This window comes from Nicotiana tomentosiformis, chromosome 9 (genome assembly GCF_000390325.3).
Source record: "Nicotiana tomentosiformis chromosome 9, ASM39032v3, whole genome shotgun sequence".
Taxonomy (NCBI): domain Eukaryota; kingdom Viridiplantae; phylum Streptophyta; class Magnoliopsida; order Solanales; family Solanaceae; genus Nicotiana; species Nicotiana tomentosiformis.
Window position 1 is genome coordinate 2,621,697 of NC_090820.1, and position 23,555 is coordinate 2,645,251.

General features: G+C 35.3%; 1 protein-coding gene and 1 long non-coding RNA gene across 3 annotated transcripts; one reads left to right on the forward strand and one right to left on the reverse strand.

Moving 5' to 3' along the window:
* The first annotated feature begins 3,050 nt into the window (after window positions 1-3,050).
* LOC104121479 (auxin-induced protein PCNT115) lies at window positions 3,051-8,193 on the forward strand. The gene is made up of 5 exons (XM_009633489.4): window positions 3,051-3,350; window positions 5,250-5,465; window positions 6,192-6,364; window positions 6,515-6,617; window positions 7,631-8,193. Exons 1-5 carry the CDS (start codon window positions 3,126-3,128, stop codon window positions 7,967-7,969), a joined length of 1,056 nt encoding a protein of 351 aa, XP_009631784.2. The 5' UTR covers window positions 3,051-3,125; the 3' UTR covers window positions 7,970-8,193.
* Window positions 8,194-10,183: 1,990 nt separating this feature from the next.
* Window positions 10,184-14,403, reverse strand: LOC108943019 (uncharacterized). Of its 2 annotated transcripts, none has more exons than XR_011411265.1 (6): window positions 14,076-14,403; window positions 13,620-13,668; window positions 12,914-12,996; window positions 11,870-11,945; window positions 10,772-10,881; window positions 10,184-10,695 (listed from the first exon to the last, which is right to left on the reverse strand). It is a non-coding gene; the product is annotated as an uncharacterized lncRNA (long non-coding RNA). The 2 variants fall into 2 exon arrangements; XR_001966930.3 differs by having other exon boundaries at window positions 11,870-12,028.
* Between the last annotated feature and the right edge of the window lie 9,152 nt (window positions 14,404-23,555).

Consider the following 23,555-nt stretch of genomic DNA (forward strand, 5'->3'; position numbering starts at 1 on the left):
CCAGCTAGATGGAATTACATGTATGAAAGTTTAGTTGTTGCATATGAATATAGAAACCCCATAAACTCAACGTTTAATGCTCATGTAAGTGATGATGATGAGCACCTTACAAATGCGGATTAGGCTAATGTTAAAATGCTTGTAGATTTTTTAGAAAAATTCCATATTGCTACAAATGAATTTTCTGGGCAATATTATCCTACTATTTCTAACTGTTTAATTTATATTGCAGAACTTGCAAATTTGTTTGATCATTTTTCAGAGAGTGGGGAAATTTATCAACTTGCTATTGATTTCATGAGAAAAAAGTTTAAAAAAGTATTTTTCCCCTATTCCCCTATTTATGGTATTGCTGCATTGTTAAATCCTACTATGAAATTAGGAGGTCCTCAATTTTGGTATGAAACTGTTTATAATGGTTTAGCACTTGAAGATGAGGAGTTGTCTAAACTTCCGAACGTAATAACCTCAATTAAAATAAATGTTCAAACTATTTATAATGCTTATCAAGTTGCATTAGATCATGCTAGACCAAATGTTCCAACTCCTTCTTCTTCTAGTTCTCAATCATCTAAAAGAACTGTGGGAGTAAGAGCACTTAGTGCTTGGGCAGGGTTCAGGGGTTCTCAAGGTTCTAGTACTGGTGATTTTTCACAACTAGATGAGCTTGAAGTTTATTTGTCACAGGGAATTGAGGAAGTGAATCCCGAAGGCTCCTTTAATATTTTGGAATGGTGGAAGGACAAAGAAAAATACTTTCCGATTCTTTCAAGGATGGCCCGAGATATTTTAACTATTCAAGCTTCAACAGTGGCATCAGAGAGCGCTTTCAGTCAAGCAAGACTTCAACTCGGTGATTATAGAGCGTCTATGAGGGAGAGCTTGGAAAAATCAGTACTTTTCAAAGATTGGATCCGTTCGGAAAGAAGAAATTTTGGACTTGCTGAATCACAACCAGAGGTAGACGAAACTTACGAAGAAATGCTAGCTGAACTTGCGGAGGATAATGCTTCGCCTGGAAGCGGTGATGACCAAGCTTCATTTCCGCCGCCACCAACGGAAATTCCTCCGGACCTGGAAGGATTTATGAAATTTGTAAGATATACCATGTAAATTAATATGTAACTTGTATTTTGGCACATCTTGATTAGTTTCTTTTTCTTCTCAATGGTGGTATTAGCACCTTGTTGTGCTCATTCCATAGGGGGGAGGAAGACTAAGAAAGATATTACCATAATTTTTAATGCTATAATAAAAATATAACGCATTGATTTGAATATCTCTTTACAATATTTTTGTCTTTTTATATATCTTAAGCTATACATATATTAAGCTATACATATAGTATATATATACATATACATATATATACATATACATATATATATATATATATATGTGTGTGTGTGTGTGTGTGTGTGTGTGTGTGTGTATCGAGTATATCGAATATACTATGTATATATAATATAGTGTGTGTGTGTATATATATATATCTTAAGATGTATATATATACTATAATATATATACATAGTTTATAAGTCATATTCGATAGTATACATCTTAAGATATACTATATATACATCTTACTATATATATATATATATATATATATAGCTTATATATCTTAAGATATATATATATATCTTAAGATCTACTATACTATATATATATATATAGTATAGTAGATCTTAATATCTTAAGATGTATATATATCTTAAGATCTACTATACTATACTATATATATATAGTATATCTTAAGATGTATATATAGTATATTTTAAGATGTATACTATGTATATATAATATAGTATATATATATTTTAAGATGTATATATAGTATATAAATCGAATATAGCTTATATATCTTTATTACTATTTTTTTTCTCTAACTTCTATAAAAAAAAATAATTAAAAATAAAAAGTTTCTGTTGGGCCCGTTTAGGCCCGGGACCGGCCCACTTAACCCGGCCCCGCGAAGTCCGGGACCGTTTAGGATCGGACCGCATAGGACAGGCCCACTTAGGACCGGCCCACTTAGGATCGGGCCCGCGAAGCCCACTTAGGACCGGGTCCGGCCCACTTGCCACCCTTAATCTTACCACATAACCAACAACACATTTTTTAACTGGGTTCCCATCTCAATATTATTATATGTTCAACAGATTTCTTAATACAAATATAAGATCTAGGCAAAAGATACTGAGTTTCAGGAATCCATACTCATTACTTTAGATCCGCCCCTGTAGTCAAGTTGTTTTAGAACTCCCTAGACCAATAGAGAAAATAAAAAGTTACTTTCCCGTTTCAATTATTTTTAAAATGAATACGGAGTTTTTAAAAATACATTTGACACTTATGATCTAAAATAAATTAAAAGTCCGTTTGGACATTAAAAAAAAAATTCACTTTATTTTTAAAAAAAAATTCACTTTTTTCGAAATTAGTGTTTGGCCATAAAATTTTTAATTTTCACTTGAAGATGAATTTTAAAATTTTTCGAAATTTTGAAAACTCCAAAAAAGCTGTTTTTCAAAATTTTTACTCAGATCACTCACAAAACTTCAAAACAACCTTAAATTATATTCATGTCCATACAGAACTCTAATTTTTAAATATCATTTTCACTTGAAAAAAATTTAATTTTTTTGGAAATTTTACAATTCTTATCTCCAAACGCCCACTAAAAGATACGTGACTATAAAATACCAGTAAGATTAAAATAAAAAATAAATTTTAAAATATATTATTCTTTATAAATAAATTAAAAAGTAAGTGTCATAAATTGTGATAAAGTCAGTTCGACGCAGAAAGTATCGTAGATGTAACGTAGGTAGTTTATCTTGATGAAAACACAATGCTGATTCCACGGTTCAAAGTTCAAACCCATAGGTATAAGTGACTAGGGGGACACAAACAAAAATATTGTGATAAGGACACAAAAATATAAGTAAATATATTTATAGCAAGTGACGCTTGTACTTACATAGGACTAATCAAAACCCATCATCAATGACGTCAAACACACAACCAGCAGCAAACTCACACTCATTCATATAAAAGCCTACCACTTACTGTCTTTCCCACCATATTTGCAGAGTTAGACAATAACTTAAATCACTTCATCAATGGCTAAAGAAGGAACAAAAGTGCCAAGAATTAAACTGGGTTCACAGGGGCTAGAAGTGTCAGCGCAAGGACTTGGTTGTATGGGTATGTCCGCTTTTTATGGGCCGCCCAAACCCGAACCCGATATGATCCAACTCATTCACCATGCTATCAACTCTGGTATCACTCTTCTTGATACTTCAGATGTCTATGGGCCCCACACTAACGAAATCCTACTTGGCAAGGTAGTATTCAGCTTCTTTCCCTTTCCCCCAAATGCTTATTTTTCAATAATTCTCTGAGTTTATTTAGTAGGATGGTTGTACGTTATGCTTGAAGTATTGTACCTTTTTTTGTATTTGGCTGTCAAAAAAGAACATTTTCACAGAAGGGGAATGACCTTTTGTGGGAGATACGGAGTAGTATATATAGTAGAATAGTTGAGGTGTGCGCAAGATGATCCAAATGGTTATCCAAGAGAAAAAGCTTCAAGATTTATCACCTCGCATATGTGCGGACACGGTGTGTTTTCCATAATGGGGTAGAACGTTAGGGCTCGTTTGGTACGAGGGATAAGGGATAATTAATTCCGGGATTAAATTTGAGATGAGTTTATCCCACGTTTGGTTGGGATAAAATCGTGGTATAACTAATCCGCGGGATTGCAGTATGTTTTTATCACCATGGGAGAGAGAGATAACTAATCCCAGGATAACTAATCATGGGATAACTTGTTTCCCAACCAAACTACCCCTTAGGCTTTATTATGCTTTGTTTTGCTACATGCCTTTTTTTGTTGCATGTTTTACCTGATGTATGATTACTTGAGCATCATATTCATGCTAGAATAATGTAATATGCATACTCGTGGCATTTAGCAAGCACGTTCAACTCGGAAAAAATTCACTTATTGAGGGTCAAAGTCTTAACTCACCTCGGTCCTAGCAAGCACTACTCCTCAAGAACACTCTTGCCTTGGTCCAAATCCGCCAAATGACCTCGCTCTAGTCATAAAAGTGTTCAAGGATGTCAAACTTACTCTTTTTGTTTCAATCATGTCGTACTTTTTTTTCTTCTTTCTAAACCTCTTTAAAAAGAATGCTACTTTAATAAATCATTAATTTTAATATTCTCGTTTTACTCTTAATGACATTCCTTATGGGTATGACAGGACATGTTTTAGTCCACAAGATTCAAATGACATTTTTGATACATTATGCACATTTTTCGTTTGATACACACTATTCAAAAGTCTTTCTTACTTTTGTAAACTATTGCGTAGTCAAACTAAGTTACATAAAATGAAACGAGGGGAGCATTTTTACTTGGGGCTCTATTCATGAATTGAGAGTTACATCAGAATCAGAAAGTGGGAGGATTCTAGTCCATGTCACTGTGTAATCAACTATATTCATATGTGACAATAGAATAAGCCTCATTATTGTATTGTCTTTCTCCTAGAGTTCTAAGTATATGAGAATTATATAGTTTTACCTTTTGTATCCTATTAAATAAACATGTTTCATGGAATCAGAATCTTTTGTTGTTAGAAGCCTCTATAATCTGCTTTTCTACATCCTCAAGAATGAAATGTGTGAAACGATCGTGTTGCCTAAATCTGCTGACATTTTGCCATGTATGCCTCAGCTCGTAGAAAGTTCTGCACATTTGAGATCATTGCCAATTATTTTCAGATGTTTATCCTGATACTTCTAGTCTTCGAGCTTCCTTCTTCTTTCCCGGCAAATAGTTATTGTTTTGGATATTATTTTCTTAATATGAGGTACACGTTCAGAAACAAAAGTGTCGTGAACTTGTATTTCCATTGTACTCGATATGGTGTTCGGGTCAGCTTTAACACACCTTGATTATTTCAAGGGATACCTGACACCTTCTGCCAACATAGCTATCGAGTTACTCAGTCTACCAAGGCTTAGACAGATGGGAAAATATCACGTGTATTTCTTATCACCGCAGAGATTTGAACCATAGTTTCTAATGTTTGCGCCGACTTCATTAACCATTAAACCACAACCTTAGGCTTTACTCATGCATTGCATAGGCAACTGAGAACGTTTAACCCTTTTTATACAATTTTCTGCAATAATTGTTACTTAACTTCTGGTGATTATGCATCTATGTAGGCTTTGAAGGGTGGGACGAGAGAGCGAGTTGTGTTAGCAACAAAATTTGGTATTGTTTTAGGAGATGAAAAGAAAGCAGAAGGAAAGAGAGCAGTGCATGGAGATCCAGCATATGTAAGGGCAGCATGCGAGGCTAGCTTAAAGCGACTTGATATTGACTGCATTGACTTGTACTATCAGCACCGAGTTGATACACGCGTGCCAATTGAAATCACGGTTAGTTCTCTTTTTCCGTTTATAACTCCTTTTCGTTGCAGGTTACTTATTCTGAAAAATGAAGTAATATTTGATCTTACTCAAAGGATGGCTACTGAGGAAGTAGTGTTGTTTCTAAAATCAAATAAAATATTCAGTGTAGCAGTAATATTAGTATTTACTAAGGCTCTTCACTGTAATAGAAATTTCTGGCATTAGCATTCCAGTACCTGTATTTACTAAATATTTCGGTGCAATTATGTATAGTTATTGCTCCAGTGCTGCATCAACCTACATCATCACTTCCAGAATTAATCTCGTAGTTTACAACCATGCTCTTCATATGCTTGGAGTAACATCATTACCTTTATAACCCAAATCAGTGACATAATTTCCTCAGGCTGTTTGTTAAAAAAGATAAAAGAGAAGAAAGGAACGAAAAAAAGAGAGATAGAAAGAAATGATCATCCAGAGACAGAAAGCTAAAAAACAAGATGTAACTGCACTCCTTTTCAGACTATAGCGACTGTTAGCATATATTTGCAAGCTTTGATAAGCTGATTAGAGTTCTTAAAATGAGCACTTAGTACCTCTGATCAATGTATAAGTAGCGTTTTAAGAGTTGTGGCATAGACTAGCAAAATTTTCAGCTGTTGCACCAATTAGTGAAGTTCTTATATGATTAACCAGTTTCACATCTTGGTTCAAATGGTTAATTATCAGCATTTCTTGTTCCTGATTTACTAGGTTGGAGAACTTAAGAAGTTGGTTGAAGAGGGTAAACTAAAATATATAGGTCTATCCGAGGCTTCAGCATCAACAATTAGAAGAGCGCATGCAGTTCATCCAATAACAGCAGTACAATTAGAATGGTCTCTATGGTCTAGAGATGTAGAGGAAGAAATAATCCCTACTTGCAGGTATATTCTTCTTTCTATTAGTTTTTTGTGTTTGTGAGCAGTCTATAACTCCCCACTTGTGGGAACTCATTGGGTTTGTTGTTGTTGTTGTTGTTGCGCGGTCTATAACTATGTGAGATCCTAATATTCGCCTTCCTGTTAATCTACCAGAGAACTCGGAATTGGGATTGTGGCATACAGTCCACTAGGACGGGGCTTTTTGTCATCAGGTCCAAAGTTGCTCGAGGATATGTCAAATGAAGACTACCGAAAGGTTTGCTTTTGTATTATTGTTGTTTTGGATTTCAAACATATTAGATTTTCTTGAATTTATTTATTGTTTTGGATTTCAAGAATAATGATATCACGCTTAATTGTGGTGTATTTCTATTGCGAGTATATTTACTTATTTGAGGAAAGAAAGGGTTTTGAATACTAAGCTATTTGATCTGGATGGCATCACTAGGGACAAAAGTTCCTTTTTTCGGAGGATGAAAGCTTTCGTTTGTTGGTATGAAATGCCTCCTGTACAAGGACCAATGTAGTGTAACATAGCTGACATCTGATGTTTCTGCTACCAATATCGTGTATTTCATCGCTCTCCTTTCCCATGAAGTAGTTAGTTAATACCTGGGCCACTGAAGATGATTTCTGCCAACGGCTACATATATTACATTTTGACCTTGTTGATTGAGAATCGTATATGTGGCTACGGCTACTACTGTTGAATGAACTTTACGTTAGTGCCTTATAATGACAAGCTGTACGTAGACCATCTAAAAGGAACTTGCTTCCTGACAAGGGAGCTTATTCATGCAGATATATGATGTACCCTTAGGTCGAAAAATACATGTTTGTGGATGAGTAGGCGAACCAACATGATTGAAGGCCATTCTACCTGTTAAGAAGTTTTCACGTCATGCTTTGTAGCATTTTACTTGGGGAATTTCATATCTCAGACACGCTTAATTTTTACATACGTGCTCGTTGGACGAAAGGATTGTTTTTCTTGATTAACATGTTCTTGTGACTTTTATGCCCAACCCTGCATGGTAAACTTCTTCATACATTGTGTACAAAGTTCTGGCGCAACATATGTTGCCATTTCAAAATCAATATCCACTGCTCTCCTTCATGGTGATCATTAGTACTAATTGTTTTTCCTCTTATTCCTGAGAAATATTGTCTATGTTGGGGTATGTTCTATAAATATGTCAACGCCCTAAATCAATTTAAAATAATGTAGGCATTTCCTCATTTGACTTGAATAGATCTTCAATTTTGCAGCATCTACCAAGGTTCCAGGCCGAGAATCTTGAGAATAACAAGAACTTGTATGAGAGGATTTGTGAAATGGCAGTCAGGAAGGGATGCACCCCGTCTCAACTAGCCTTGGCCTGGGTGCATCACCAAGGAAACGGCGTGTGTCCCATCCCCGGCACTACTAAGATTGAAAACTTGAACCAGAACATTGAAGCCCTGTCCATCAAGTTAACGTCAGAAGATATGGCGGAACTTGAATCCATTGCTTCAGCTAATGCAGTCCAGGGCGATAGGTACATTCCTGGTATGGGTACTTACAAAAATTCGGAAACTCCACCTCTTTCAGCATGGAAGACTACTTAACGATGCAATCGCATAATCAGTTGAGTTGAGCTGGTTTTTGCTGTATTACGCGCTGTGACCGAGAGTATGTAACTAGTGTTGAGTTGAGTATTTCCTGTTTTAGAGAGTTTTTCCTGTTTCAAACAATAGTACTTGTGACCTTATGATGGTTAGAACAATAAATTCATGAGTCTGTTTGTAGACAAAGTCACTTTATTTTTGGAATAATGGAGGTGCCTTGGTCAGATTGTGTATTTCTCAACTAATTTTTTACTCGTACAAATATTGGATAACTCTATTTATAGATTTAGACCACTGGAAAAAATTTGTTTAGCTTTTGTGACATTTATTAAGACTTAAAACTGTGATCTTCTAAAGGTCCGTTCCAGCTCCAATGATTCCTAGACCAAACTAGGAGAGATGTTGTAAGATTGAATAATGTGACAACAGAAGGGAGATGTAGGCTCAAAAGCAGGATATTGATTCTTGAAAAATGAGACAAAGGATATAATTTAGGTGCCTTGAAATTATGAGTTCATATTTAATATTTCTTACAATTTTAGTAAAATTTTATGCGAAAATATTAAGTTCAGACAAATTCGATGTTGCAATGCTGGATCCGTCTCTAGCGACGGCTATCTTTGAACTAACTTGATCCAAGACACATCTAGTATTTTTTGAATATAATTATGCCTTAGGTGGCGGCTCCATGTACTGATCAACAAAACAAGAGTTTATGTAAGATATGACCTAAATTTGTCCATAGCAAACTTGGAGCCACAGAAAAAAATATATTTTCTTTTATTCCTTTTTCTTTACTTGGACCAAAAACTTTGCCCTATAAATATAGGCCATCTTACTTCATTTGAAGTATCCCATATTTTGATTAGAAACTCATTTTGAGTATTCTTGTAATAGAGAGTTTTATTATATTCCATAGAGTTAGTGTTGGGAAACACTTTGAGTGAACACTTTCTTTGTGAATGATTGTAGCGAGGTTATTCTCATGGGATATATTTTGGTATAATTAGAGTTTCATCACTAATTTTGTACTCTATTTTGTGTGCCAGTTGTTGTAGTAAAATTGCTCCTCTCCGCTTGTGGACGTAGCCCACCTTGACTGAACCACGTTAAATTTTGTGCCACTTTTATATGATTAAATTGTCATTATTATCAACTTGCATTGTCTTTGTTATTGTCATTATAACTTTGTTTGGCTAAATTTCGCACTACCCGAATTTCCGATCCTAACAAATTGGTATTAGAGCCGGATCTAACCAGATTAGTTTAAGTAGCCAATATGAGTAACAAAGACTTATGTTGAGAAATTTGACCGAAATGCAAACTTCGGGATGTGGCAATTAAAGATGGAAACTATCTAATTCAGTGTCACTACCCAAACTTCGGGAAGTGCATACGGCCCAATCCGGAATAATGTGTACACTGCCGAGGATCGAGCGGCACGAACCATAGATGCATCTATCTACTGCCAAGGCGTTCGACCCGCTCCACAAGAGAGAAGGATACTTTATAAGCGTTTGACTTAAACATTATTGAGGTTTTACACAAAATAATACGAATTTCACAAGCGATCTTTCACAATTTCTCTAACTAATACTAATATAATTTAGGCATTTTTAAGTTACAAGTATGGTGCAAAAATTCCAAATAGTTCATGAATTGGGTCCTAAGACTACCTGGACAATAGCATAATAGTAGCTACGCACGGATTCTCGTCACCTCGTACGTACGTAGGTCCCACAATTAGAAACAATTAGTGCATTTTTTCGCGCTTCACGCGGTCATTAAGCAAAATAATAAAAATATCATGTGATCCTGCTATAAACTTAATTGAGATAGAAGAGATGCGATTTTCATACATTATACACATATATAAATTTTTCCTCCTGTTAGGTACAAAACTCACAATATCACCAAAAATATTAACAAAATTGTATATAAATAAAATAGTTAATATTATATAGTCAAAGCCTGTAAAACTCGAAAATGGTATACATTAGTTATTGAGTATTGCAGTATTCGCGTGGTTGTGCATTGATTCTGTGTAAAATTTTAGAAAGAAATACCGTTTGTAAATGAATACACGAACATTCCTACAATTTAAAATCTAGAAAGAACAAAAAGAAGAGATACACTATATTCAAAAATAAATTTGTACCTGCAGAACTTAATAAAAGCAAATGTAGAGGACTGTAAATGAAAATCAAAAGAACACTAAGAATGAGATTTAAGAAATTAAATGTAGAATTAAATACTTTCCAGCTATAGCTCATTCCAGATGTTCACACGACAACCTTCAGTTTTTAAGGTGTAGAAAGAAAAGAAAATACTCATTTTCCAGCAGAATAAATCTTCCCTATATTCCTCTTGATTTCCTTTTGTTTCATCCCGAAACCTTCTATATGATATTAGTCTTGTAGTAATCCGTAGTCCTCATTACTAATATCCAAGTAACGTGTGCTTCAAATATATTTACCCAAGCAAGTAGGATAAAAGCATGTAACATTGTTTCCCAAGCCAATTCTTTGACTGTTGATCTTGTAATCCCATTGTTGCATTCAATATGACTTTCAACTTCCATTTGAAATATGACTTAGTAGTCATTCATCGAACTCCTCCAAATTAAATTTGCATTCTTTGCATCTTGCTTGGTAAACCTCAGTCACATCTTCATCAACACTTTCAATATACTAAAACTTTTGGAGGTATGTACCCCCGGAAAAGGCCTGCACACAAAAATACTCCACTTCGGCATCAAAATGAAGCTAAAACTTCTAATTGAATGATCATGAGAACACATACCCTGTAGCCTAATGACAATTAATGCATGGAAGAGATACTCAAAACCATTTCAGATTTTTTGTGATCCTCTTCATTCATCTCATGTGTATATACCCCTAATATGTGCAGAGCTGCATTTCAATGATTTAGGATTAGGAACAAATACTATATCCATAAAGTCACAAAATATTTTTCAAGAAAGAAAAGGAACATAAATAGTTAATTTATGGACTGCTTGTGATAGAGGGAATGGTATCAGATAAGGAATAATGCAGCTGATGGCAGAGTAGATATTTTTCTTAGCCACATGCATAATGACATACAAAATCAGACAGAATAATCCATTTATTTAACTGCGCCACCTAACATATTTTTTTGAACAAAAAATTACAAACCTAGTACATATGGTAATCATGACCCCAGGACATCATGACATTATCAAGGATATTTTTCAGAATAAACTCCATACTATTCCCCAATTATTCAGAATAAATAAGCTGAATAGTGATAATCAAAATTTTCTTTGAAATGTTGCAGAATAGGCAATTGAGTAGTATGAAGAATGAAGTTCTACGAGGAAAAGCAAGACTCGTGGAAAAAATATAAAGGAAAACAAAAAGATGGAAAAAACTCTAGTAGGAATAAACTTCAGTGCAAATTCTCTATTTAGGAAGCTACGGACCAGGATTATACAGCATGATTATGAGATAAACTGCATAAATTTATTGAAAAATTAAATTCAAACATTAAATCAGTTGCTTTATATGCCAACAAATGAAAAGATTCTTTAAAGGTCCATAGGAAAACAAAAAAGCCTAATTAAATGTTGAAGATTGACTCGTTATATTTAGCTTAGCATTATATGGCATCATAATTAGATGCCCTTGAACAGCAGAAGCTGAGAATGATCTAGTGAAAGAGAAGTATCCAATAATGATACCGTAAAGGAAAACATAAGTTAGAAAATGCGAGCCAGAACTCTCCTCATCTGCCAGCCAAAAAGAATAAAAACTAATGGAGCCATATGCAGAACTTCGATAGTATAAAGAGTAATTAAATAGAAGTAGATCTCGATACAAAAGTTTACTAAAAAGAAAGAGTGGAGAAGGAAGACATTACCAACTACTGATGATAATGGTTAATGTTTTGGTCCAATTACCCAGAAAAATGATTCTCTTCCAATTTATGATCAAATCTGCAATAAAGTGAAGCCAAATGACCAAAAGCTTGGAAACTTGGTGACGACATGTTGTGAAAAAGAGTCCAACATCATTTTCCCTATTAAAGAATATCAAAGAGAGCAAAGAGTAAAGAATATTATATTTGAAGCAGATATTTGGATCAGAAATTTCAGATTAAATAGACTTTTTAGTTGTTAACCGATTTTAAAAAAGAATTACCAGCCTTTTCCCCTCTTAAGTTACCACTTGATTGTCAACTAATTGAATTCCAATTCAAATAACATCCTGGATGTACAAACAAACAAACAGTGACTTTATTTTTAGATAATAACAAATAGTGACTTCAATTTCACAAAACATAACAAAAGTCCGATTAACAAATTATAGGAGTAAAAGATGCCATTAATTCAATCATTGTTCCAGATCAACCATACTACAAGGTTTACAAAATATAATATACGGCACGTTAGTCGCTGACCTGACAAAAAATATTTCAAATGAAAGCTAAATGGAGACCACTGAAGAATTTGAATAATATATTATCAGTAATAATGATTTTGCGAAAATTAAATTATTCAACTCTTTCACAAGCAATTTTAATTAGCAAAAATCAATTTTTCATCGAGCACAAATATATATATACTTAGTTCTGAGAAATCCAACTTAAACCAATATACAAATTGTCAAAACATGTTAATTAGTGAAAAGAGTATCATTTGCGCAATGTGTATAACATACAACAATAACAACCCGGTATAATCCCACTAGTGGAGTCTGGGGATGGTAGTGTGTACGCAGACCTTAACCCTACCATGAGGTAGAGAGGCTGTTTTCAATAGACCCCCTACATCCTTCCCTCCAAGAACTCCCCACCTTACTCTTGGGGTGACTCGAACTCACAACCTCTTAGTTGGAAGTGAAAGTTGCTTACCATCAGAGCAATGTGTATAACATGAAACACAAAAATTGAAAAAGGGTGTACCTTTTCCAAATCTATTAAAGAAGCCATGGTGAAACCGAATTGTGGCTTTTTGCTCTTGCTGTTCCTTTTCAGGTTCTCCTTTGCTATTCAATGATAATGATGAACGTTAGTATGCCTTTAATTTTAAGAATTATTTTGTTGACCCTTAATTTTTCATAGGTTCAGCACTAATTACAGAACTTTTCATGAAAGAGAAAAGATAGATTAATATTCGAAATTGCTATCATTAATGAAAGGAAAAAGACATGGTTTGGTCGAAACTGATGGGCTACCATATTCAACTCCAAAATCATATCTTTTGGAGGGGAAGAAGAGGACTTGGATAACGACAAAAATGCAATAATATAATAAATTTGGTAATATTGAGTTCACGTCCATCAAAATAATGCCGAGGTATCTTTTCTCCAAATCATTACAATGTTATAGAAATGTTAAATGCATATGTCACTTTAAGCAGAAAATAAAAATGTAGAGTAGATTGAAAAACTTAATGAGTAAACTATAATCTTCATTGAAAGACATTGTCGAACTTCGTTACCAAAATGATAATAATATACTTCAGATAAATAACACCTTTAGTTATTAATTAAGCCAATAATTATGGTAAAGTATTCAACAATGTTTAGAGCAGTAGTTATCGATTGTGCAGAAACCGTAGTTATGAATTGCGCATAAATTGTAGTGGCGAAGATTATTTGGAGTGTACCTCAATCTAGTAACGGCATTTTGTCTTCACAATCCTTGTGTGTCCACACCTATACAATTAGATTAGTCAAGTATATCAGTATCTCTACCCCGCACAGGCTCAAAGCATAGAGTTATTTTTGGTCGTATGTTATTCTTATATTTGCCGTACAACAACAAAACTGAAACGACTTTCGCACTTCCTAATTAATGTGCAACGATTGAATTATTGAGTCAACACACAGAAAGTGGGGAAAAATAATAAAATGGAACAGTCGGCACATTTTCACTTCGCATAGAAGAGAATACTCATGCACATACAACATAGACCACAAATATTAATTGGTTGCATACAGAAGCACGAACCCAATCCCAATTATGCTCTTTCAATAGAATTAGAGTATGCAAATATATCATTGATTAGATTAGATTTGCTTAGCATAATGGGTAAAAAAATAAGTTTGAAAGAATTACATACCGGTATCTGTTCATCAAACAGAAGTAGTTGCAGATTTCGGGTGCCAGTACGGCATTTTTTCAAACAGTTCATGGGCGTAAAAATAAGAAGGGAGAGAAGGGTACAAAAGAGATGGAGGAGTACAGAGAAAGAGACGGAGGAGTGCAGAGAAGTGAAAGAGATGGAAGAGTAGAGAAAAAGTGAAAGAAAATAGGAAGTAGAGAATTGGTGTGGAAGAAGTGGTTGCATCAGAAGGGGTTTGTATATTGTGAATTTGTTTTTGTTATTCGCGAGGAGTATCTCTTTTAAAACACCAAATAAGCGTAGAGGCAAGAAAAGGTATTTGTTATTGAATGGGAGTGCCACATCACCGACCATAGGGCCATCTATATATATATATATATATATATATATATATATTATTTATTTATAACACCTATGGGTTAGATTCCCTCTTACAAGGTTAGACAAGAGACTTACCTTGTCTCAAAGCTAAATTTCCGATCACGATTTCGCGTTAAAGCCTCAATTTGGTACCGAAAAATCCGAAACTAGCCAAATGTTATATAATTTAATTAATACATGCTCAACAATTCGAAATTTAACTTAATAACTAATTACCCAACCCAAATTGATAAAATTCCTAAAATTTACCCCGGGCCCATATGCCCGAATTCCAAAATTATTGGAGAGAATAGTTACCCATAACCTTAAGAACTCAAATATATAATTTTCATTCAATTCCATAACCATCTTCGTGGTTAAAATCTCATTTTTATCAAAACCTAGGTTTTTAAACTAAACCCTTGATTTTCACAATTTACATGTTAAAATCTACTCATAATTTATGTATTTAACTCACAATAGGTAGAATTAACTTTCCTCCAAGTTGCTAGGTGAATACCCCTCTCAAGAATCTCCAAAATCGCCCAAGAATAAAGAAAATGAGCTTAAAAATGGCTGAGCCCCGTTTTAAGACATTCTACCCAGCGGTTTTTCGCTTCTGCGGCTCGACAACCGCATCTGCGGTCCTTCCCCTTACCGGCTCTTTCGCTTCTGCGATCAGTGGCTCACTTCTGCAAGACCGCTTCTGTAGTACGTGCATCGCACCTGCGACCTCTATCCGTGTCATGCCCCAAAACCGAGGAGCGCGACTGGCGCTCAACCGAGCAAACCTGACCGAGCAAGCCTGTTAGATTTTATTCTACCCAAACTCATCCACGAATGGAGATAATACATATTTTTATTAATTAGACAAAATGGTGTTCACGTCTACAATACCAATTCATTTCCAATAGTTTCATCATTTTTAATGTCTCAAATGGACAAGTAATATAACCACAACATAACATATTTTGTCTTTCCCAACACTAATACACAACTCACACTATGTCTACGGAGCCTCTATGGATAAAGAAGAGCACAATGATAATGCCGACAACAAGGCCCCCGCTATACCTCAAACGGAATACACAAGGTACAAAAGATACATGACCCCGGAATAAAGTGGGGCTCACCAAGTCAGATGGGAAGAAGGTTCACTGCTATCACTGATCAATGTCTCCTGCTGTGGAACCACCTGCATCCATTAAAAGATGCAGCGCCCCCGGCAAAAGGGACGTTAGTACTGTCAAATAGCACTAGTATGCATACACCCTCTCAATAGAATGACAAATAATACAACAATATTATCATGATATCAATGAAAACCTTAATTAACATCAAACCTCAATTTAGGATCAAGACAATGTTCAAATTAATTTCCATATCTCATATTGGGAGATTTTTAGTATCGATATACCATTGTTCACAATACCAATGCCATCGTACTTTTAGCACGGAGTCCGATCACGACCCGATTGGCTAGGCTATCTCATTAGAGAATCAACCACAATTACTATCAATACCAACACCATCGTAAATTTAGTACAGAGTCCGATCACGACCCGATCGACTAGGCTATCTTATTTGAAGACATCAACAAAAATTACTCTCAATATCAGTACAACCGTCTTTAACACAGAGTCTGATCACGACCCGATCAGTTAGGCTATTTTATTTGAAGACATCAACCAAAATCTCAATTTTAATTATAATTTTCAGCACAATCACCACCATGTGTCCGACATGGTGTCCGATCACGACCCGTTCGGCTAGGTTGTCTTATTCGAGACATCAACCATTTTATATCAATCAATTTTATCCCAATTAAGAGGAATAATTTTATCACATCAATCTCATCCCAAATAAGGGGAATAATTCATAAAAATAACATAGGTACAAATGTATTTACCTCATCATCTTCCACATTGTATAAATCTCCACTAGTATTTTCAACCAATAATAACAACAATATTTTCTTGGCTCTTTTGGCCATTCACAATATTCTTTATTCAAGGCTCGGTGGCCATATTTGTTATTCCACACTTTTATTTCTTCCATTTCATATATCATCATCATAAATATCAATATACATATAATATTCCGGAAATTACAACTTTAAGTTCATTTGAAATGACCATTTTAAGCACCATAGATTTCTTTCCGAGAAGTGGAGTAAAACAATTGGTAATTGATGCGCAAGTTTAAATCATCAGCAAATAACACACCATTTATTCTTGACACATTTTCCCCCACAAAGGGCAATATACAATTTCCACTCACGAATATGTAAGAACGCAAAACATATTGGAAATACTCGCAAAGCATTGTATTTGTTAAAACAACCATTTATGGCATGACTTGAGTACGAAAGCTTTTAGGCAATTTTATTTTCGAAGTCATTTTAAAATATTTGAGTCGAGACTCATTTCATAACCTTTCTCACATCATTTCATTTCATTGGCACTATTGGCCATAAGTATAACTTTTACTCTTGCACATTGGCCACACTTTATATTCCAATTCACATATTTCATTTCCAACCACCTTTATAGGCTATCAACAATAATACATTTTCAATCCAAACTTTTAGGTACACATATGAGCAATTTCAAGTCATGAGAATATTGAGATTTTCTCACACAATTAGTATACTAGTTCTCATCTAAAACAAGACTCCAAGCCACAACATTTTAATATGCAAAGCATACTTTGAACATCTATATTTCGACATAAGGCTCATTCGGAATAAACAAGTTTTGAAATATAAAAGTTAGGAATCTTGAGCCAATCATACTTGATCTTACGGAAATATTATGGATATCTATTCTAAGAGAGAAAGTTTAGCCAACATACTTTGTTTTGAACTTTCCTTAAATTACTACAACATTCTGGAAATTCTAGCAATCCCAATCTATTTTGAGACATAACAAAATTGAACCATTATTAGGAAGATATTCATGGTCTCAGCTTATTTGAGCATTTTATCTAACAATATGTGTGCAAATTGGTTACAAGATTCTTCAACAAGGTTTCTTTCACTTCACAACCCAATCTTTACCCATTTGAGCTCAACAATCTCCCCATAAAACTTATTGGTACATGAATGTATAAATAATACTCTCACACCTAAGAATCATACTCCAAATCAACAATCTTTTACCCAAATTCGAAATTGAAAACTAGGGTATGGAACCTTACCTCTTAGATGAAGAACTTGAGAGATTTCTTGTTGGATTTCAAGGATTGGACAAAATCTTGATGAAAAAAGCACTTGAGCTTCTTCCTCTCTCTAGAACACTCTCACTTCTCTCTAAAAATATCAGATTATTGCTCCAAAATGAGCTTCAAGTCTTATTTATCGAAGTTGGGTCGGGTTATAACAATAGAAGAATGGATACTCCAAAATTCCGGACCAGGCTACAGACCTGGCCTCGCCAGGCTAAAGCCTGGTCTTAGCGCGCAACAGGCCTGGCCTTGCCACGCTAAAGCCTGGTTAAGCCTGGCTTTTGGCTGGCCTCACCAGGCTAAAGCCTGGTATTACATCTGGCCTCGCGAGCTACAGGCCAGCCTTTAGGTATTTGATCATAACGTCTTGTAGGAAAGTCCGAATGATGAACGGTTTGAAGCGTTAGAAACTAGACTCAAAGAGCTTTAATTTGATAGGTAGATCACCTCATAAGTCATTATAGTGTGGTATCAGCATATGTTTGAAATAGGATCTTATGATAATTGAGACATCCTTTCCAATTAATGTATCCTACTTGTTCCACATGAATTCTTTCCATTCACAAAACACCTTCGTATGTTTCAACACACCTTAGACATATACTTTTCATTTCGAAATAATGTGGTTCTCTCCCATGGGTCTCCTTTAATACTCTAACACGTTATTCCCAAATACCGTTGGCGTACTTTAAAATATTAAATCGTTAGAAATTTTTTCGGGGCCTTACATTCTCCCTTGCTTAGGATCATTCGTCCTCGAATGAAGAGTAGTGTCCGTACCAAACACTTAACATAATTTATCTCTTTTCTCACATACCTCAAGTCCCCAAATTGACTAACTCCCAAATTATTTTTCAGAAATTTTGGCAGAGTCTCCCTTGTATTTGGGCCTAACCACCTGCCAGAGTAACACCAAAACCACCCTAACATCACTTCCATAACTCGACAAAGCATAGCAATATATATCAACAACATTAATCTCAATATTTCATACATCATACTCTTAGTTTGGCCTATTTCCTTCAAGATTTCATAAGACCTAATGTGACTACACATACTTTACCTTCCTTAACAATTCACCCAATATATTCATAGGGAAAATCTTTAAAATAGCCCGTTCACTTCCCTTAACTCTAAATCCCTACGCCAAACACCCAAACTAAACCTTTGGAGACCTCCAATAATCACTCTAAGATGTGCTAGCTTGAATATGACCATAAAACTTCATATCCATTATATTTGATCACTGGATGATGATGTTTCTTTGACATGTTTGAGCCTTCAACCCCCATTGGTTTCTATAATTATGAACAACGAGGTTCAAGATTGGCTAAAATTATTCAAAACTCCATCAAGGTACTGAGCACGGCATTTCAGGAGGTTATATCCTAAGAGACATAAAGGTTACTACCAAGAGTGCTTACATTGTTAATCATTGTGATGACATCATTGATTCGACACATGAGGCATAGAGTTGCCTAGAGGCATAAATGATAATCTTGCATATTTCATCATTAGTGGAACTTCTATATCAGATTTCTCTCTCATATGACCTCCTAGGAATTGAGTTCTACAAAATTTTTCTTGATACAGTTACAATCTTATTAGTACTTGCAACTTGGTTTTTCCAAATTTCCCAACAAAAGACATTACTAGATCAGTTTTCTTATGGGACCATATGTTTCAAATGAATAACATCTACTAGCTTGCGTGCACACCCTGATAACATCAACCTGCATAGCATTGCCTCAATATGTGAAGTAACATCATTTTCATACCTTTCTTGGCCACCCTCTTTTCTCCTTATAAGTCTTATAGGATTTTAAGAAACCACTCTACTTCCCTCGTGAACATTCTTACGATCCCTCTTTACTGAGAAATACTTCCCAAAACACATATCAACACCCTTCATATATATATTTACTTCAACAAAAATCATTGGCCCGAACATGGCCTTTTCTAAAACTTGAGATCCTCCTAAATTCTTCAACGACGCCTTCTTGTTTTCCTTATAAGTGTAGGACTTAGTCCACCTGATTCCATCCTCGATGAGTAACTCATATTATTTCCAGTATTGTAGTCACTAATAGTGTTCCCTGGTATTGCAAAGTAAGAGCTATCATGTTAAACATGTTTGGTTCGTAACAAGTGTTCATCCTCTCTTAATATGTTTCGAACATTTCCCCTTTGGTTTAGACAATATGTTGGTACTATATTTCCTTTGTGACTAGAGCATTCACTCCCATCCCATTTTGCCCTTAATTCATAGTTGACAACCTTATTATGCCATACACGTGTTTGCCTCCCATGAACTCGTAGTATTATTGTGCCTGGTTTGTTGAGTTTATCACACTACCACTTCATCACCAGTAGTCTCACTTTCCAATGTAATATGTAGACATGAACTCCCTCTATATCTTTTAGTTGATATTCAGTGTTACTTAAGTTGACTGCATTACAGTTGATCCTGTATATCTTGTATTAACATGTGTGCTCTAGGCGAGTCCATCATTCTGATACGAACTATTTTGCGATAACCATCTTGTTCATTCTTTTCCAATTCTTCTCGCCTCATTCTTTCTATTTAGTGAATAACCATGCGTTCTTCCATATGTTACATGGTCTTTTCCCTTAGTTGGAAATTCATAATGCTCGCCTCTCGACACTTGTTGGGATATCCGTGGGAAAGTGAATTCATCCGTGTATCACTTAACGCTTCCTTTCTTGTAAGATTCTTAAGAGACTCTCCATCAAGTCCCGATGCACTCTTGGTTTATTATAACATCACATTTATCTCTCCCACTCGTTCTGTCTTTCTTAAAGACTTGGAACTTTAGCTAAATCGCAAATCCGTGATTAACTCATTCTAGGAACTCGCAAGCCTTTCACATTTGATATGTAGTACTTCCTTGGGTTCCATTGTCCCTGACTCTCTACTAAGTATAAAACCCTTTTTCAAACCTTACTCTTAGTTTCTAGTATCGTTGACCTTGTCATGTATATTGCCACGTATGAAGAATTTACATTTCCTAACCTTTCACATTATTTTCATACTAGTGGTTTATCATTTGCATACCCTCTCAGAGAATCACGTTACCCCTTACCACTTTTCTATACTACACATGTCTTCAAAAAATATCCAAACATCATAACTACATGGTCTTACTCTTGTTTCATTGTATTTAAGTGGCCTCTCTATGGCCCTTCCTCCCCCACTTGGGGGTGAATGATTCACATTTTGACACAAGTCTTGAATTTAGCAATTTGAGGTAGATATGTTTCACATCTTTAGTCCTCCTGTATATGATTGACTATTAGGGAGATTTAAGTCCCCATGGTATTAACCTCATAAGTTCTCTACTCTTATTCAGCCACATAGGCTTGGGATCCAAATCCCTCGTGTCAATATCCTTTTTGGAGTGTAACACTACTTCGCACATTCCTGGAATTTTTATAATATTCATAGTGCTAGGGTCTTCTCATTGTGGGTTTAATTGACTCTCCTTTCATAACTTCTTATCTCCCGTGAAATACGTACATATTTATCATTACTCTCCAGGCCATGCCTTTCATATATCACGTGCCTATGTAACATGTTTACATCTTATAATCATATACATGGTTCCCACACTATCCATATGTACTAGTTAAGCTTAGGTCTCATTTATCACGCCAAAGCCTCTTTGGAGGTGGGTAATCACTTCTAGCACTCTTCTCATATAAAGTATGCTCATGGTACTATATACTTGTCTCATATGGTCATAATATTCATTCAAAATGATACATGTTCCATCTGTTTAATATTCAGGCCTTTACCCCTTCGCCATGTCATATGACAACATTACTTGGAATAAACCAAAAGAGCATTTAAACTTACCTTGAACCTCAACGCACAAGTTGGAGGAAGAGCAGCTTCACAACCCGTTTCATCGCACGATTCAGAATATCAAAGAAGGGTATTATTCCTAAATGTCCAAGTAGCCTCCAACTTATAGATGTGGTCGACAACAAACCGATAAGAATGACTCTACTAGACACGGCTCCGAGACATCCTAGGACACTTTAAAACATTAGGCTCTGATACCAAGTTTGTCACGCCCCAAAACCGAGGAGCGCGACCGGCGCTCAACCGAGTGAATCCGAACGAGCAAGCCTATTAGATTTCATTCTACCCAAACTCATCTACGAATGGAGATAATACATATTTTTATTAATTAGACAAAATGGTGTTCACGTCTACAATACCAATTCATTTCCAATAGCTTCATAATTTTTAATGTCTCAAATGGACAAGTAATATAACCACAACATAACATATTTTGTCTTTCCCAACACCAATACACAACCCACACTATGTCTACGGAGCCTCTATGGATAAAGAAGAGTACAATGATAATGCCGACAACAAGGCCCCGGCTATACCTCAAACGGAATACACAAGGTACAAAAGATACATGACCCCAGAATAAAGTGGGCTCACCAAGTCAGATGGGAAGAAGGTGCACTGCTATCACTGATCAATGTCTCGTGCTGTGGAACCACCTGCATCCATTGAAAGATGCAGCGCCCCCGACAAAAGAGACGTTAGTACTGTCGAATAGCACTAGTATGTATAACTAAACACCCTCTCAATAGAATGACAAATAATATAACAAGATTATCATTATATCAATGAAAACCTTAATCAACATCAAACCTCAATTTAGGATCAAGACAGTGTTCAAATTAATTTCCATATCTCACATTAGGAGATTTCTAGTATCGATATACCAATGTTCACAATATCAATGCCACCGTACTTTTAGCACGGAGTCCGATCACGACCCAATATGCTAGGCTATCTCATTAGAGAATCAACCACCATTACTATCAATACCCATACCACCGTAAATTTAGTACGGAGTCCGATCACGACCCGATCGACTAGGCTATCTTATTTGAAGACATCAACTAAAATTACTCTCAATATCAGTACAACCGTCTTTAACACGGAGTCCGATCACGACCCGATCGGCTAGACTTTCTTATTTGAATACATCAACCAAAATCTCAATTTCAATTACAATTTCCAGCACAATCACCACCATGTGTGCGACATAGTGTCCGATCACGATCCGATCGGCTAGGCTGTCTTATTCGAGACATCAACCCTTTTACATCAATCAATCTTATCCCAATTAAGAGGAATAATTTTATCACATCAATCTCATCCCAAATAAAGGGAATAATTCATTAAAATAATATAGGTACAAATGTATTTACCTCATCATCTTTCACATTGTATAAATCTCCACTAGTATTTTTAACCAATAATAACAATAATATTTCCTTGGCTCTTTTGGCCATTCACAATATTCTTTATTCAAGGCTCGGTGGCCATATTTGTTATTCCACACTTTTATTTCTTCCATTTCATGTATCATCATCATAAATATCAACATACATATAATATTCCGGAAATCACAACTTTAAGTTCATTTGAAATGACCAATTTAAGCACCATAGATTTCTTTCCGAGAAGTGGAGTAAAACAATTGGCAATTGATGCGCAAGTTTAAATCATCAGCAAATAACACGCCATTTATTCTTGACACATTTTCCCTCATAAAGGGCAATATACAATTTTCACTCACGAATATGTAAGAACGCAAAACACATTGGAAATACTCACAAAGCATAGTATTTGTTAAAACAACCACTTATGGCATGACTTGAGTACGAAAGCTTTTAGGCAATTCTATTTTCGAAGTCATTTTAAAACATTTGAGTCGAGACTCATTTCATAACCTTTCTCACATCATTTCATTTCATTGGCACCATTGGCCACAAGTATAACTTTCACTCTTGCACATTGGACACACTTTATATCCCAATTCACTTATTTCATTTCCA

Coding starts and splice junctions, on each gene's coding strand:
- LOC104121479 (XM_009633489.4), top strand. CDS start 3,126: ATGGCTAAAGAAGGAACAAAAGTGCCAAGAATTAAACTGGGTTCACAG. Junction 3,351..5,249: donor ACGAAATCCTACTTGGCAAG/GTAGTATTCAGC, acceptor GCATCTATGTAG/GCTTTGAAGGGTGGGACGAG. Junction 6,618..7,630: donor CAAATGAAGACTACCGAAAG/GTTTGCTTTTGT, acceptor TCAATTTTGCAG/CATCTACCAAGGTTCCAGGC.